The sequence below is a fragment of the Lepidochelys olivacea genome (genome assembly GCF_965140295.1).
Source record: "Lepidochelys olivacea isolate rLepOli2 genome assembly, chromosome: 5".
Classification (NCBI taxonomy): Eukaryota; Metazoa; Chordata; order Testudines; family Cheloniidae; genus Lepidochelys; species Lepidochelys olivacea.
In genome coordinates, this window is record NC_140415.1 from 35,447,519 (window position 1) to 35,464,534 (window position 17,016).

Consider the following 17,016-nt stretch of genomic DNA (forward strand, 5'->3'; position numbering starts at 1 on the left):
CTTCTCCCCATCCTGTAGGCCAATAACCTCTGCTACTGGCCAGTAACACTTGCTACCATTCGACTGGCCAGTAACCAGAGGTTGGTTCCTTGTAACTTGAGGTTCCTTGAGCTGTGTGGTCCCAATCTGTATTCCACATGTGGAATACATATTTGCACCATGCACCTGAGTCTGGATTTAAAATCAGTGTCCATTGACCCTCACATGCACAGCTCTCCTTATGCTCTGAATCAAGGGCATAAAAGGTGGTGCAGGCAGACATCTCTCCATTTTCACCACAGCCCAGTCTCCAGCAGAGAGGACAGAAGATGGGTCATGGAATACAGATAGGGACCTCGCATCTTGAAGAACTTCTAGTTACAGGTAAGTAACTTCCTCCCCCCACCAAGTGATGGTTCCTATGTTTATTCCATATGTGGGAGATTAACCAGCATTAATTCAGAAACAGGCTTGGTGTGAGAATGTAGAAGTGACAGCTGACAGAAGTTCTGATGTCCCCACGACTGTATCCTCAGTTGATAACTGAGACAGATAGCCACCATGGCTAATCTCTCACACACATTTGTCTGTTGTTAGGCCCCTCTAAGTTTTTGGCAAATTGGGTAAGGCAGCCTCCCATTATCAGAGGAAGGGAATGAAGAGGCATCAATAAAAGGGATGCAGGTCTCAACAGTCCCGTCAGAAGAAACTTCTCCTGGGGGTTATAGTACAAGGTGGTGGTGGATGGGGTAGAAGCCGATTTCCTGGGTCTGTAACCCTCTGTCTCTAGCATGGGGGGTCCTGAGGACATTGGCAATAAAAAAGGCTGAGAAGGCAGTCTTGCCATATACTCCTGTCGACCGTGTTTTCTCTTGGGGGCAGGGGTATAACTGCCAAGTGAGCAAAGCGTGGTCCAAGGGCTTGGCTACACTTACAAGTTAGAGCGCATTAAAGCAGCCCTGGGCGCCCTGACTCCTGAGGTGTCCACACTGGCAAAGCACGTAGAGCGCCTGGACTCTGCAGCTGGAGCGCTCCTGGTAACCCACCTCCACGAGAAGCATAATGCTTGCTGCGCCCCGGCTGAAATGTCCGGGCATCAGTATGGATGAGGTGTTCCATTACTGTGCTGTGACTGGCCTCCGGAAACATCCCATAATCCCCTGAAGTCAAGTGGCCACTCTTCTCATTGTTTTGAAATCAGCTGCAGGTATGTGGATATCCCCTTTCAAAGCTCCGTTTCTGACAACTGGCATGCTTCTCTGCTCTGGGACAAAGCAAACCATTAGTGTGGAATGCTGCTGTTGTGAGAGTGTGTGAGGGGTGAAAGGGAGTCTGCTGCTGTCTGAACTTACAAGACAGCATGTTGACACGCTCTCAACCCCCCAAAACACAGTCTCTCCCCCCACATACACACAACATACTCCCTGGCACATTCCACCCTCCCATTTGAAAAGCACATTGCAGCTGCTTGCACACTGGGATAGCTACCACAATGCACTGCTCTTTGTGGCGTTCCAAGAGCTGCTAATGTGTCCACGCTAGTGTGCTTGCAGCTGACGGTGTAAATACATGGCAGCGTTTTCGCTGCTGCGGTCTCTGAAGGCTGGTTTAACTCTCAGGGCTCTACATCTGTAAATGTAGCCAAGCCTTAAGTCTTTGAGGGAGTACAGAGCTTCAGTCTTCTCAAATAGGTTGACTGTATCGAAGGGCTGATCTTGGATGATCTTTGCACCTCTCTAGGGAAACCTGAGGATTGCAACAAAGTCTCTCATAACAATGGCCATAGTGATCCCCATAGATTCAGTAACTGCCACATCCACTTGTGATGTTGCACCCCATATTTTTTTAAAAATATGTTTATAAGTGTGGATATGACATAACTGGAATGTGCTTTATGCAAAAGGTCTCTTGTAAGGTATCACCAAAGCTTATAATCCACTGAGTGTGGTCATCCTATTTGTATGAATGTATCATTCTTGTATCCAAAACTAGGAATATGATATAACACTCTGTGTGGGCGATTAATGGTGGTTTGGAATCTTGATAGCTCCCATTAACCAGGACAATTGGTTGAAGTGGCTCTGTTTACTTGTAAGACTTTCTGTATTTGTGTGTGCCAGTGAGTGGGTAATGAAGTCTCACAGGACATATGATCATGTCACCTGAACTAGAATCCATTTTTAACCTGGTGCTTTTCCATTTAAAAAGGAAGGGGGGGGAACCCAGAGGGAGACAAAGGATTCCCACCTTGTGCCAAAGCTATAAAAGGGGGTGGAGGAGAACAAAGGAGGCTGCAGTTATGAGAAATCCCCTTTATCATCAGCTGAGCTGGAACTAGCAAGAATTGTACCAAGGGAAGGATTGGTCCCAGACTAAGAAGGAGTCTAGTCTGTGAAAGAAGCTTATTAGAACATCTAAGGGTGAGATTTACCTGTATTCAGTTTCTTAATGTATTAGGCTTAGATTTGCCTGTTTTGTTTTATTTTGCTTGGTAACTTACTTTGTTCTGTTTATTACTTGAAACCACTTACATCCTACTTTTTACACTTAATAAAATATTGTTTATTAATTAACCCAGAGTACGTGATTAATACACAGGGGAGCAAACAGCTGTGCCTCTCTATCAGTGTTATGGAGGGTGGACAATTTATGAGTTTAGCCTGTATAAAGCTCTACAGAGAGTAAAACTGATGTATTCAGGGTTTAGGCTCCCAGAAAGACAGAATACTGGGTGCTGGGAAAGTCCCTGTTAACTGAGAAGCTCCTGGACTAAGTGAATCTTAGTTTCTGTGAACTGCAGGGGGGCATGGCCCAACCTCTTGGTCTGTGCTGGAGCCGACTGGTGTGTCTAACTCAGCAAGACGGGAGTGGAGTGAAGCCTTTTCTGCCAGGGGGGTTTGTTCTCAGGGGTATCCCAGCACATCTAGTGACAGTCTTGAGGGAGCTTCTGTGACCAAATCGATCAGTCTGCAGGGAAGTTTTGGCTACTCTTCTGCCCTCATCCACTAAAGCCTGGAAGCAGGCTCTATCCTTGTCCGTACATTCCATAAACTTAGCATAATTGGTAAAATCACATTTGGCCAAGAGAACCTGATAGTTCAAGATCTTGAATTGGAGGGAGGTGGAAGAAAAGACCTCTCTCCCTAGAAAGTCGAGTCACTTATGTTCCTTATCAGAAAGAGTTGCCGTTGGGTGTTGTTTGGACCACTCTGTAGCTGCCTGCACCAAAGAGTTGGGCTACAAATGAGAGAACAAAAACTCTCCTTCCCCTAGATGGGGAAAAGTAAACACTTCTCAATCCTCTTATGGGAGGAAGCCAAGAACAGGTGTTCACCAAGCCATCTTTGCATGGTCCATGATGGCTCTGATGACAGGCAGGGCCACTCAACTGGGAGCAGAAGGCTAAAGAATGTCTAGTAAACTGTGCTGAGGGGCTCCTGGACTTCAAGCTGAATCTGTAGCTGTGTCACCACCCTGACTTGAGCTCCTGATATTGCTTAAAGTCAGCTGGTGGAGAACGAGAAGATGGAGTAACCGTCTCATCTGGTGCAGATGATAATATTGCTCTTAGAATCATCAAACTGGTTTACCTGCCTTCTCTGAATACTCTGGCAGGGTCAGTTTTGGATGGTCAGTGATAGCAAATAGGACTCCTGAACCAATCCTGAGTGTCTAGAGTAGGGCTCCCACAGTCCCCAATATTGTCGGTACAATGGATTAACCAGCGGAGGAGAACCCCGTGGCACAGGGTACCACCTGTCTCGTGGCTAATCATGGCTGGTTGGAGATCAGAACTCTAATCTGTCTAGGACTCCTGTCCTGTCCACCTGATGCCACAGAGACTCCTGTCAGAAAGCGAGATCCCATACTTGTGGGGGAACTGACTGTTGTGCCTCCAGGCTGGCACGTGGGATGGATGAACAACTCCGCATCCTCAGAATAGTCTCTTCCTCTAGTGTAACAATGGCCTGGAACAGAGGCAATCCTGACAGCAGGGCTGAATGCAGATAGGGAAGAGCAAAGGTGTCCTTCAGGGAGATGTAGGTCTCCAAGCGCCCTGGGGTATGAAGGAAATTCCATGAACAGAGCTAGAGGTTCCCCGGTCACTGTGGCAGTCAGCTCCCTCCAGGGTTGTGTCACTACCAGTACCACATCAGCTCTAGAAATAGATGGGAGCACCAGGAGCTGTTTATCCTGAGTCTTCACTATTGTGACTGATGTTCAATCGATCAGATCCACATCACTGAGCACCTCTTTCTCCTGCGAAAATTTACTCAGGCCTAAGTCCTTAGTACCCATGTATGTTGGCTCTCCTGACTTTGACTGGGTCAGGGGAGGATCCTCTCTTCCAGACAGTTTTAGACAAAAGACGGCTTGTCTTTGTGTCTGAGTGTACCCCTTACTCATGTGATGCCTTCTCCTTAGACATAGCAGTGAGCCTCCATTTCCAAGCTATTGCTTGAAGTGGTGATGCCTGGATCTAATTGGGCTTCATTGCCTTCTCCATCACATGCTCCCAACCCCCATGAGTTCTGAGGGGAAGAGACTAGCAGATGGTGCTCTTGGCAGAAATGTGAGCCTCACTCAGGTAGTGTTGCTCTTTTTGTGCAAGAGACAAACAAGGGCAGAATCAAGTTTTTTGAACTCTGGGCATAAGCTCAGATTTCCTGGGGGTAGGAGAGTAAAGTGCAACAGTTCAGGGCACAGCACTAGGAGATGCGGGGCTTAAAGACACAGGCTAGTCTGCATCTGGGCTTTCCCTTTTCTGGTTCATGGAACTTCTGGCACGGAGTGCTCACTCAGTTAGCAGGACTCAAAAGAGCTAGGGTCCCAAGTGTCAGTGTTCTCAGTGCCATGATCTGGAGTCTGGGAGGGTACTAGCTTCTGGGAAGAGTGCTATATCAGTACAGCAAGGAATTGTGATTGTTCCCAGGAGCCTGTATTATCCAGAGGCTGTATAACATAGCTGAGTGCTGGTTTGCAGTTCTGCATTGCTTGATGCCTTCATAGTAATACGAGCTGCAACAGGACATTTTTGCTTTGTATTGCCTCCAGGATTTGCCTCTGCATCTCCCGTCTTTTTCCATACTGTCATTTGCCACTGCAACTATCTCCCTGAAAAGCTTTTTCAGATTCCCGCTCAGTCCTCAGATACTGCCTCCACCTTATCACAATGTTGAGGTTTTTTAGGGAAGGACTCAGACTAACAATATCCAGGGAAAACTCATGACAAAAATGTTTGTTTTCTCCCCCTCAGGTATGCCAGGTGCTTTGCCATTGATAAGGGCGCTGTCTGAGGGTCTGGCCAGTGCAGGTTCCATAGCTATGGGTGTATAAAATAAAAACAAAACAAAGTGACAAGCAGTTATAGTTCATATTCTAGGAAGGCTGTGATAAGAATGGCCTGACTCAAAAAGACAAAAGGGCAGACTAGCGAGATACAGTGTGAAGTTGATCACCAAGATGATCCCTCCCAGAAGCACGTCAGGAGTGTAAGGCAGTTGCCATGCCAGTGGAGAAGGTCATGCAGCTACTCTTCATAATCTCTGAACAAAAACCGAGTCACTTCTCAAGCTTAGATTTTGCTTAACAATACTTAGTGCTCCAGTCAGAGCCAGCATCAGCCACGTATGATTTACGAACATATAGAGCCTCCTACTACAGACTTGGTCACAGACCAAACTGCTTTATATTTTAAGCAATTCATGAACAGAGGCAGAAAAGAGTATTTACGTTACTTCTCTCAACTTCCTGCCAGTTTAAACTGTCAAAATTAAACTTCTCTAACAGACAATATCAGCTACAAACTTGGTTTTGCGATTCTGCTGACAAATTGTGGCAACTGTCTGTGGAATGGGGCAAACACTGCACCTAGAAAGAAATGTATCCCATAAAATGAGGGGGAAGGTAAGAAGTTTGGCTTGAAAGATTAAGCTGCTTGATGAAATAGCAGGGAAGAAACAAAGTGGTTTTTATCACCTTTCCCCACACACTTACCAAATGCTTATTTACTTCTGAAATACCTTGACATGATTTGTAACAGATATTCAGCTGGCAGCATTTATTACGTGCTTTGTGCAGTTTGTGCTAGGTTGCCTTCCCCAACACAGTAATACACAGCAGATTCCTCCGCTCCTTCAGAGGAGCGGAAGATTTCAAGGGTCTGGTTATGATTAACACTGAGTAATGCCACATGTTAAAGTCTGTGTGCTGCTTGTGACAAACTGCATCTGGAATAAATGTGCACATAGTAAGATGAAGCCAGGTTTGAAAGTTAAATGGGTTAGCGCACGCAGGGCGATTGGTCAGGGCCAGGGGCCTACCGGCTGCACTCTGCATTGCCACATGGAAAAGGTTAGAAAGTGCTTTTGCTTATACTGTACCATTGTCCTGACTGTCTACATGATATGAATATCTGCTTCTTTTAAAGATGAAATGCAAGGCAAGACCTGATACACAGTAAGTATAGATTGCAATGCTGAACTCCCTTGCTGACTGAGCATTCAGCAGAGGTTGTAAGTAACCTTTATAAAAAATCCCTCTGAAATACTCTCAGTACTTTCTGGACCATGAAACTTATCCCAGAACATAAGAAGATGGAGACCAGAAGGAAGTAGAGCTTCCTCAAAACCTCCTAAACCTGTACTAAGCCACCATTACAATGGACCACAAGGAAGAGGCGCAATGCAGCCAAGTGAGCCAGGCAGCAGGTACTAGGATGGAAGTGTAGTGATGCCATTTCCCTACTAATCAGCTTCTAGTTAAGTATGCAAAAACGGATTTGGCTAACATTAAAATTATCAGAATATTGGCCACATACCTATTAATTACTAAATTTTACTGAAGGCCTGTCAGCTAGGATAGGAGACTAATAAAAAGCTCATTTCAGTCAGACCCCTCTTGAAGTCATGTTTATGTAACACCACAATGTTCTTCCCTGTACATTTGTTGTCTATGCTCCTATACACACACGCTGGAGACTAGGAACAAAGATGGAAATCTTAAGTGCCTCAGCCAGTTTGCTAATCTGTGATGCCGGAGCAGTTTGGAACTTATCAGTTGGCATGTATAATTATCCATGGCCATGCTAAGATTTGTAAAATTGCTCCATGACAAGCAGCGTCCACCCTTCGAACTGTAACACAGGTGTTGGGGGGGAGAAAGAATGGGTTTGCCCTCAACAGTTTCAATCTAGAGCTGTACATTAAGCTATCTTGAAGGTTATAAAGTCACACACACACACACACACGCTGGGAAGAGCTATGGTTGCTCACTCGTCTTAATTCACATTCAGGAGGATGGAGTTATGAGTTAGTGTTTTCTTTCATGGCCATGTTGTTTTTCAAATTAATCATCATCATACAGCTTCTACAGCAATTGATGCATATGTGCAATATATTATAACATGTTTCTTGCCCCTGTGCTAAACTATATGTAAAGAAGAACTACAAGAATAGTAATAGAGGGAGGTACCCTTACTGATTAATGTTTAAATACCCAAAAGGTATTTCTGCAGTAAGTGATACTGTTAATATAACTGTATCCACTCCTAAAACTAAATAGAAAATTTTAAAAAAAATCAAACTTTTCCAAAATGTACTTATCAGTAAAACTATATTCTACTACATTGCTAAACTACTAGCACAATCTTGATGTTTATTTAAATAGTGTAATAGTTAAATAGTATGAAATTACTGGCTATTACTAAAAAAACATTAAACATGTTAAAGGTTACACATTAATTCAGATCCAATTTGGCATAAAAAAATATAGATATATCCCTTTCCAGCTCTTAACTATTTACAGCTTACTAATACATTCACACAGGTATTAAAATAGTCACTTGATACTAAAAATGAATGCAACATCCCATCCAAGTGTGTCTTAAATTGCCCTACAGGTTAGGACACACACTTTCATTTTTATACCAGTGTAATACTCGGCTACAAAATTTCAGTAGTAGTATGAAACAATTTTTCTTATACCCTTTTAAATCATGGGGCTACAAATTGGTACACATTTTAGTTATATACTTCTACAAAGAAATTAATCATGCTATAGTCAGCTATTTGACAACTACATATCTGTCACAATTAAATGCATCATTTCTTCAAAATGTTAGACATGTGCATCTAAGAATGTACACTGTTTGTATATTTTATTGTACAGAATGTGGTCATAATTCTCAAAGTATCTCCCATACTATATAAAATAAATACTTTTGTTGTTGCTCATTTCCTAATGTTCATAAATACATCATCCAAATAAAGGATTGCTCATCCTACCTGGACAGATGAACAAACTACAAATCCCTTCAACCTCAGTCCACTCCCTCACCAAAAGCTGGGAGTAAAGATGGGCTTTCCAGAGGCCCCAGAAGGTCAACAAGCCTAGCATCTGATGGAACAAATTGGGCATGGTGAGTTCCAAAGCTTACCCGGTGAATTCTGCACTAGCTTCAGCTTCTGAGAAGTCTCAAGGTGTGCTCCAGTGGGGAGCTACATTACAACAAGCAAATCTCAAGATGACACAAGGTGTAGTTAACACAAGCCAGGCTCACATCAAAGAGAAAAAAGGCCAAATTCCTCACCAAGCACAGATTGAGAAAATGCTACTGGCCAGAGCCACTTTTAGGCATCCAGCAGCAACCCAGGATCTACCACCACATCCAATTGTAACTGCTGTACACAGATATAAATTCTGCCAGTTTTTCCAGCATGAGCAGAATATCTCGGTAACCACTACAGCTGGAGAATTCCATTTTAAAAAGAAAAGTCTGCTTACATAGAGAACAAGGCAGCAGCATTGAAGAGGTGCTGGAATGCCCTACTGCAGCATATCACATGAATCCACTTGTAATGTAATTTTCTATGTAGTTTTGGAAAAAAAAAACAGAAGGCAACATGTTCTTCTGGACCCCCCTACAAATCCTGATAAAGCAGCATGATCTTCTGAAGTACGGTTATGGTTATCGGATGTGCAAAAGAACATTTCAGGGGAGTGTGGTATTCTTTGGTGGGTCACATCCAAAGCCACAACGGACCCTAAGTATAGAGAGTCTCATACTGATTTGCAGTACTGTAATTCTTCGGACTCCATCCAATTTAAATTTTAAGCGTGACAGCAATGCACAAGAACAGAAGTTTTATACAGGCACGGAAGTAGATACACTGCAGGAAGCAATCCCACTATTGGCAGGCTGAAGGACCATATCACCTAACAGGAGGCCTTTCCCTTCCCTCTAGCTGACATGGTTGTACAGCTACGCGAGCACACCATATCAGAACTCAGTCAGGGGTGTGGTCTTGGTTAGGTCAGGCAAAGAGGCACATCTAGCATCACTTTTTCTTGCATAGCTTACAGATAAACAGGCAGGGCATAGACATTTTCTGTTAACTTCTGTTCACAGCACAGAGCAGCTCAGATATTCAGTGAGAAGATTATCTACTGTTTCCACAATGTGGTAATCAGCTACTTCATTCCACTACAGAAATGGTGATTTTTTGTAAAATGACTCAGAATGACTCAAAAAAAATTCTAAGAACAAAGAAATGACCATATACTATGGATACAGTCAGACTCAGTCCTGGTGTGGAGCAAACAAAAAAAGGAACTTAACCTCTGTTGTTGTAAGCTGATATATGGAGAAAGCTGTCTTTTTGTTGGCGTCAACTTGAACATTAAACAAACAAAAACAAAAAAAAACCCACCACACGCCCCCTTCCCACCACTATTGGACATGATGATAAAGAGTAGCCTGCACATACAGCTAGGTAGTGACTTGGTACACGGGGAGGGAATAAAAATGAAAAACTAATCTAAAAAGACAGTCTTCCTCCACAGAGCAATCCTGACCTGGAGGCTGGAACTGTGTCTGTGGAATGGGAGCTTTTGGTGCTTTATTAAACTTTTAAAGTGTCCAGAAAGCCATGCTGCAAACATGTTTTGAAAACTTGCTCTTTATGCCTCATTGAAAAGCGTGCTCCCATTTTTTTAGTTTTTACAAAGATTTAAAAAAAAAAATGCATCTCAAGCCTCCATTTTGAATAGACTATCCAACTGCTGCAGAGGTTATTATGGTGCCAAAAGAAAAGTTAACACAAGATGCAAATCTTGGGGTATACGGACAAAATGGAGAAGTGAATTTCATCAGCAAATTGCAAAACTGTAATCCTGAACTTCAAATACTGTGTAGCAAATCAAGATTTTGCAAATGCACACATTTACAGCCAAGACTGAAGCCTTCTATTGGGCGGGTCAACAAGACTCTAAAACAAGCTGTTTTAATCCCTTTTGCATTAGTACTTAATGACAAAAAATTAAGACACCTTGTCATAAATATAAAGGGAAGGGTAAACCCCTTTAAAATCCCTCCTGGCCAGAGGAAAAATCCTCTCACCTGTGAAGGGTTAAGAAGCTAAAGGTAACCTCGCTGGCACCTGACCAAAATGACCAATGAGGAGACAAGGTACTTTCAAAAACTGGGAGGAGGGAGAGAAACAAGGGGTCTGTGTGTCTGTTGGTATGCTGCTTTTGCCGGGGATAGAACAGGAATGGAGCCTTAGAACTTTAGTAAGTAATCTAGCTAGGTATGCGTTAGATTATGATTTCTTTAAATGGCTGAGAAAAGAATTGTGCTGAATAGAATGACTATTTCTGTCTGTGTGTCTTTTTTGTAACTTAAGGTTTTGCCTAGAGGGATTCTCTATGTTTTGAATCTAATTACCCTGTAAGGTATCTACCATCCTGATTTTACAGGGGTGATTCCTTTACTTCTATCTACTTCTATTTCTATTAAAAGTCTTCTTGTAAGAAAACAATGCTTTTTCATTGTTCTCAGATCCAAGGGTTTGGGTCTGTGGTCACCTATGCAAATTGGTGAGGATTTTTACCAAACCTTTTCCAGGAAGTGGGGTGCAAGGGTTGGGAGGATTTTGTGGGGGAGGGGGAAGACGTGTCCAAACTGCATTTCCCAGTAAACCCAGTTAGAGTTTGGTGGTGGCAGTGGATATTTCAAGGACAAAGGATAAAATTAATTTGTACCTTGGGGAAGTTTTAACCTAATCTGGTAAAAGTAAGTTTAGGAGGTTTTCATGCAGGTCCCCACATCTGTACCCTAGAGTTCAGAGTTGGGGAGGAACCTTGACACACCTATTGCTAAAAAGGATCAATGTTTTGTTGTAGGAGAAAGGAGAGAAAAGGATGCCAATCCACAGTAGTACAGATCCAACATTTAGCCATTTGGATTTTGATCAAGGGCTCCTCGTTTGGATTAACTCCAAACCAACTGGATTAGACCAACTGGATTAATTCCAAAATAGACTGGGAAAAGCACTCAGAGTTTTGCTGTAAGGAGCAATCATTCTGCAGTGGGAAGACTGATTGGATAACCCTTAAAATGGGTCTGTCTCCTTAAACAATCTATGTCACAGAGAATATCCGAACAAAGATTTCTGGCCCATTCTGGCAACCATGGTAGGATCTTCCCACTAACCAGAATCTTTAAACATGGCTATAGCTGCCATGGTTCTGGTCCCAGTGTGGAGATGGCCACAGATGAGGTGTCTAAATGCTTCCTAAAACCAAGAAAATCCTATTACATTAACAGTTTAGTAGTTCTATTGACATGAGGGTTTGATGCCAATGTGTAAGATTACTGGTCTAAATATGCAAGTTGTGTGCCCTCAATTCTTATGGCAGTGAACTCTGGAGCTCACCTCTCCCCACCTTGTCCCATTGCTGTAGTTAAAATCAGCACATGTGCTCAAGCTGCAACCTCCTCAGTATAGAAGCAAGGGGGCTGCTGGCAGGGCACACTGAGTTCGTGAGGGTCCCTCAGCTTTGGAACTCAATCAGAAAGACCACATTTGTGGGCCTTCAGGGTCATCTTTTCATGGAGGCTTTAGGAGAGAAGCACATTGTACATGTAGGGATAGAAATGGGGGTGCACATTGTAGAGCGGCTGTGGTCATTTTTACCCACTTTCTTCTTTGCTAAAAGGTCTGATAGACTTTGCCTACTGTTGAATATGGTGGAGGTTTCTGCTGAGCTTGTTTGTATGTTTAGATGTGCTCTTAGGTACTTATCAAAGGAGCCTGGGACTTGGGCTAGCCACCCTGTCAGTTACAGATCTTGTGACATGGCCTCATTGGCCCCATATATTGCAAGATATGAAGCAGTTAATTGGGCAGCTTTATTTGTTCACTGGATTTGACCGAAAAACTACCCTATCCTGCAGAGTTTTTCTATTAATTTATTTTCAAATTTGCTGATGCCTTGTTTGATGGCTCAAGAAATTTATCCACTTACACAGATCTGCCTGTAGTGAACAGAAACAAAAGAGACGTATATTCCATTATAATACTACCATAGTTCTAAATCAGCAACTACAAAGATGAAGAGGTTTATCTAACCTAATCTCTTTCTTGGAGTTATAAAATTTGGCTGTAAGTAAGTTTAAAAAAAAAAAAGCATTTAACTCTTTTTCCCCCTTTTTTAGTTTAAATCAAGGGTAGGGGGTGCCCAAAATACAGCTCAAAGAGAATCCATGGCAGCTTGCAACCTTCCTATAACTACAGGGCAAGAGGGCAAAGCTAGTCAAACTGCAAGTTTTTATATGGGGGAATTCAAGAGAAAATTAATCTGCAAAGGAAGATGCAAGCTCAAGCCCATTTCGTGGCTGTGAGCATTCACTTTTTATTTTAAAATATATAAAAAAGTAATTTTAAGTGCTGCCTTGTAAATGGCCAAACACGGTCTTCAGTCTGATTGGGTGTATTTTACATAGCCAGATTTTAGAATATTTTTGTAAACAATTTGTGTATGCACATAATGCTTTTCTCACCACTGAGCTTTTCTGCAGATGGGTAGTTAAGAACAATTTACATTTAGGTGTTTCTCTTGCACTGTATTTACAGACCTACCAATGCTCAGTTAAGGTTAATTTAGTTTCCTTACAGGCTTTGCATGCATTATGAAAGCAGACATTTCCTATCCCATACGAGGCATATCCTATGGAAAGAGGTTTTCTGTTTTTAATGCCCTGCAATATTTTAACCACCAACTTAAGTAACTACATATTTTCCAAACCTACTGTCATCTGGTTCAATAGAGAGAAAGGACATAAAAGCCAGCTACCTTGTGAAATGCCTTTTATCCCTACTCAACCTTGAATACCCGCTCTCTATAATATTTTGCCACCTTCCTCCCCACCCCAACCACATGCTGGCCTCCACCCGCCACTGAGCAACCTTCAGTCAAATCAATTCAGAGCAACACCCCGCCCCCCCCACAAGCATTATGATTTAATGCATCTCTCACACAGAACAGGCCAAAGGAAAATACTGATCCAGCAAGTGTGTTTCAACTTCATGCTTTGCAACATAAACCGGTTTAGATGGGCAGAATATACTTACTGCTAGGAACAGCATGCAGTACATGGAGAATGAAGAATGCCCAGAGTAAAATGACAGTCTGGAAGAGGGGGGAAAAAAATAGATATATTAATCACTTTTCACTTACAAAACAATATGTTGCAGGATAAATTACAGCATTTCTAGAAAGTGAGCAGGTAAAATGCAGATGTCCTCACTTTTTTTATTCAAAGGCACTATCTTTGCAAGGAGTTCTACCCTACCCCCAGAAAGGTGTTCATTCAATGCAAATTTCTATATTAGGATCTATAACTACAGAATGGATTTAATTATCTAATAGGCACTGGGTTATCTTTTGTAGATTAGATCCCAAACCAAGACAGCTACTTAGGCAGTAATTACCAATGACAATCCACTGATTAAAGCGTGTGGAAAAGGAGTACCTCCTGAAAAGTAAATATTTCAGGTAGGTTTTTAAAGCAATCTGACAATACTTGTGTTTTATCTCCCAGATTAATATGAAAGAGCCATCATCACTCTCACTTGCATGTTATTAAAAGAAAGTTTAAATCCAATCCTGTGAAAGAAAAAGTGACAAAATCTAAAGAACAAGTATACAATATAATCTGAAAGAAAGAGGAAAGACCTGACTGGAGATATCAGGGGCATCCTGAATCAGTCAGCATGTATTTAGTATACGCAAAGTGTCCTGTAAGGGGTGGGGCTCATTTCTCATTTGCTTAGTTTTCAGATTAGAGAGGATTCATGGCATTGTCAGTATTTTCCAGTTCTTGGAGGGATATTATTGAATGGTAGTAGTCGTAACATTGAAAATAGTTGGGGAATAAAGTTTTTTTTCCTGGTGGGGAGGAGAGAAAATGACATATCATTGATTCTTTTAAAATTTCAGATAGAAAAAAAAGGAGGTAACTATCTAGAATGTGTTAAATTACCAATTTAGGAGGTTTTAATCACATCCAATCCATGTATTAGTCAAGGGTTTCAAAATTAAACTCCACTCATTACGAACCAGATCTCAGAGAAAGCACTCCTTTTATGTTTCTTTGCCTATCACAGCTTATACTTAGGCCTAGTTGACGCTTAAAAATTTCGGTCAACATAGCTATGAGCCTCAGGAGCATGAAAAGTCCACACCCTGAGCGACAATTATGCAAATTTACCCCCCAGTGTAGTCGTAGCTAAGTTGTTGGAAGACGACTTCTACTACTACTACTGTTGCTTGGGAGATGTTCCTATACTGCTGGAAAAACCCCCTTCCATCGGTGAAGGCTGTGTTTATGCAAGTATATCTACAGCACCATAGCTACATCAGTGTAGTCCCCATAGTGTAAACCTATTGGATAGGTCTATGCAGCAATGAAACACCCACAGTTGGTCCAGGTCAGTTGACTCAGGATCATGGGGCTCAGACTACTGCACTGCAAGGGGTGAGTGTCCCAGAGCCCCACCCTCTTGGGGTCCCAGAGACTGGGCTCCAGCCTGAGCCCGAATGTCTACACAGCAATTTTACAGCTCGGCAGCCTGAGCCCCATGAGCCTGAATCAGCTGACCTAGGCCAGCCATGGGTCTTTTATTCCAGTGTAGACAGACACATTCTTAACTTCTACATGGAAATCGGAGGATGAAAAGCTCAGAGCTTTACAAAGAAGGGCAAGTATCCTTGTCCCCCAGCTGAAAAATGGGGATAAGTGAGGCACAAAGAACAGCAGGTCAGTAGCAGAGATGAAAATAGAACCCAGGCCACGGCACAATCCACTGAGTATGCTACCTCTAAAGCAGGGGTGGGCAAACTTTTTGGCCCGATGGCCACATCTGGGTATGGAAACTGTATGGCGGGCCATGAATGCTCACAAAATTGGGGGTTGGTGTGCGGGAGAGGGTGAGGGCTCTGGCTAGGGGTACCGGCTATGGAGTGAGGCGAAAAAAAAAAAAAGGCGTTCAGGGTGCTGGAGGGCGCTCTGGGCTGGGGCAGGAGATGAGGGCTCCGGCTGGGGTGCGGGCTCTGAGGTGGGACTGGGAATGAGGGGTTGGGGGTGCAGGAGGGTGCTTCGGACTGGGACTGAGGGGTTCAGAGGGTGGGAGGGGGTCAGGGGTACAGGCTCCAGGCGGTGCTTACCTCAAGCAGCTCCAAACAGCAGCAGCACCAGGATGTCACCTCTCCGGCTCCTATATGGGAGGCATGGCCAGGCAGCTCTGCAAACTGCCCTGTCCACAGGTGCTGCGCCTGCAGCTCCCATTGGCTGCAGTTCCTGGCCAATGGGAGCTGCAGGGGTGGCGATTGGGGGCAGAGGCAGTGTGTGGAGCCCCTTGGCTGCCCCTACACGTAGGAGCCAGTGTGGGGACTTGCCACTGCTTCTGGGAGCCGCACGGAGCGGAGCAAGCCCCTGACCTGTCTCTGGCTGGAATGGGACAAGCCCCAGACCCTGCTCACCAGCAGGAGCTCGAGGGCTGGATTAAAATGTCTGGAGGGCCAGATGCAGCCCCCGGGACGTAGTTTGCCCACCCCTGCTCTAAGGTAATGGCCAATGGCTCCTGCATGCAGTACGTACAGAATGAAGAAACCAAGCTGAGAAAGAGGCTACGGTCTACTCAAGTTGGGGGACAGAGGAGAAACTGTAAAGAGCACTAGTTTTCTGAGACACTTTCTACCCCACAGTATATTGTGGTTTTATGTAGGATTGATAGTCTGTAGTCTTTTGCATTAGATAGTCCATAGGTAAATGCATGCATTATTCCAGTATCACACTCCAGAATGCTTTTTGCTCTGAAGAGATATTGCACATTTCTATTATTTTGTCTCAAGATAAGATTGTACCACAAGATGCCACTACTACTTCATTACCGCAGACCATGTCAAAGACTTGCATTCTTCGTGTCAGAAATATCCTCTATATGTTCTTTTTCATGCTTGCTATTTTAAAATACTTCCAGACATATATGTCTGGGACCAAACCACACACCTACTTATACCCTGTGTAAGCTCAATGAAGCACTTTGGGCAACATCACTGATGAGTCTAGGTAGAATTTGTCTCTAAACAGAACAGGCACCCAACTGAAGGTTTTTCTTCCTTCTACTAAACAAAGCCTTTGCCATGTTTTAACTGAGACCGTTAAAAGCTAAAAGGTGTATTCAACATCCCCCTGCGCACAACCTCGGTCTCTCTTCCAAAAGCAGCTATCAGAACATTCTGTCTGTCAAGCCAGCCAAGTGATTGAACATTCCAGGCTTCTTCACGATGCTAGCTATGAGTGCTTGCTCACCACAGACAAGTATTCACACATGCAGCAGCAGCACCCCATATCTGAAATATCAGTCTTTGTTTTTAAAAAAGAAAAACAACAATTTAAACTAAATGTAAATCATTCCAGTAACAACTCATGCATCAGGCATAGTAGCTGTCAGGATGTATGTTATTGTTTCATGACAACTGGCTTTATATATTTTTGCTAGAGATATTTATTTCAATAAATCTGATAATACAAACACATGGCATTTCTTATTTTGACTCTCTCCACTCTGGCTGCTGAGTGTAATGCTGACATCCTGCTTTTGCAATAAGCTGTTTAGTCCACAGAAGGCCACCTAGTAAATGGATCACTTCCAACAAAACACATTGCAATGCTTCACTTAACCAGGAAAG

The 17,016-nt window shown here is 43.2% G+C and overlaps 1 protein-coding gene across 2 annotated transcripts in view; it reads right to left on the reverse strand.

Annotated features, from left to right (window-relative positions):
• Positions 1-17,016, reverse strand: part of PLPP1 (phospholipid phosphatase 1) — a 137,114-nt gene that overhangs the window by 25,875 nt on the left and 94,223 nt on the right. For both annotated transcript variants that reach the window (XM_084629349.1, XM_084629348.1), the window contains exon 4: positions 13,395-13,452. In XM_084629349.1, coding sequence (XP_084485475.1) covers positions 13,395-13,452 — 58 coding nt within the window. The remainder of the gene's footprint in view (positions 1-13,394; positions 13,453-17,016) is intronic.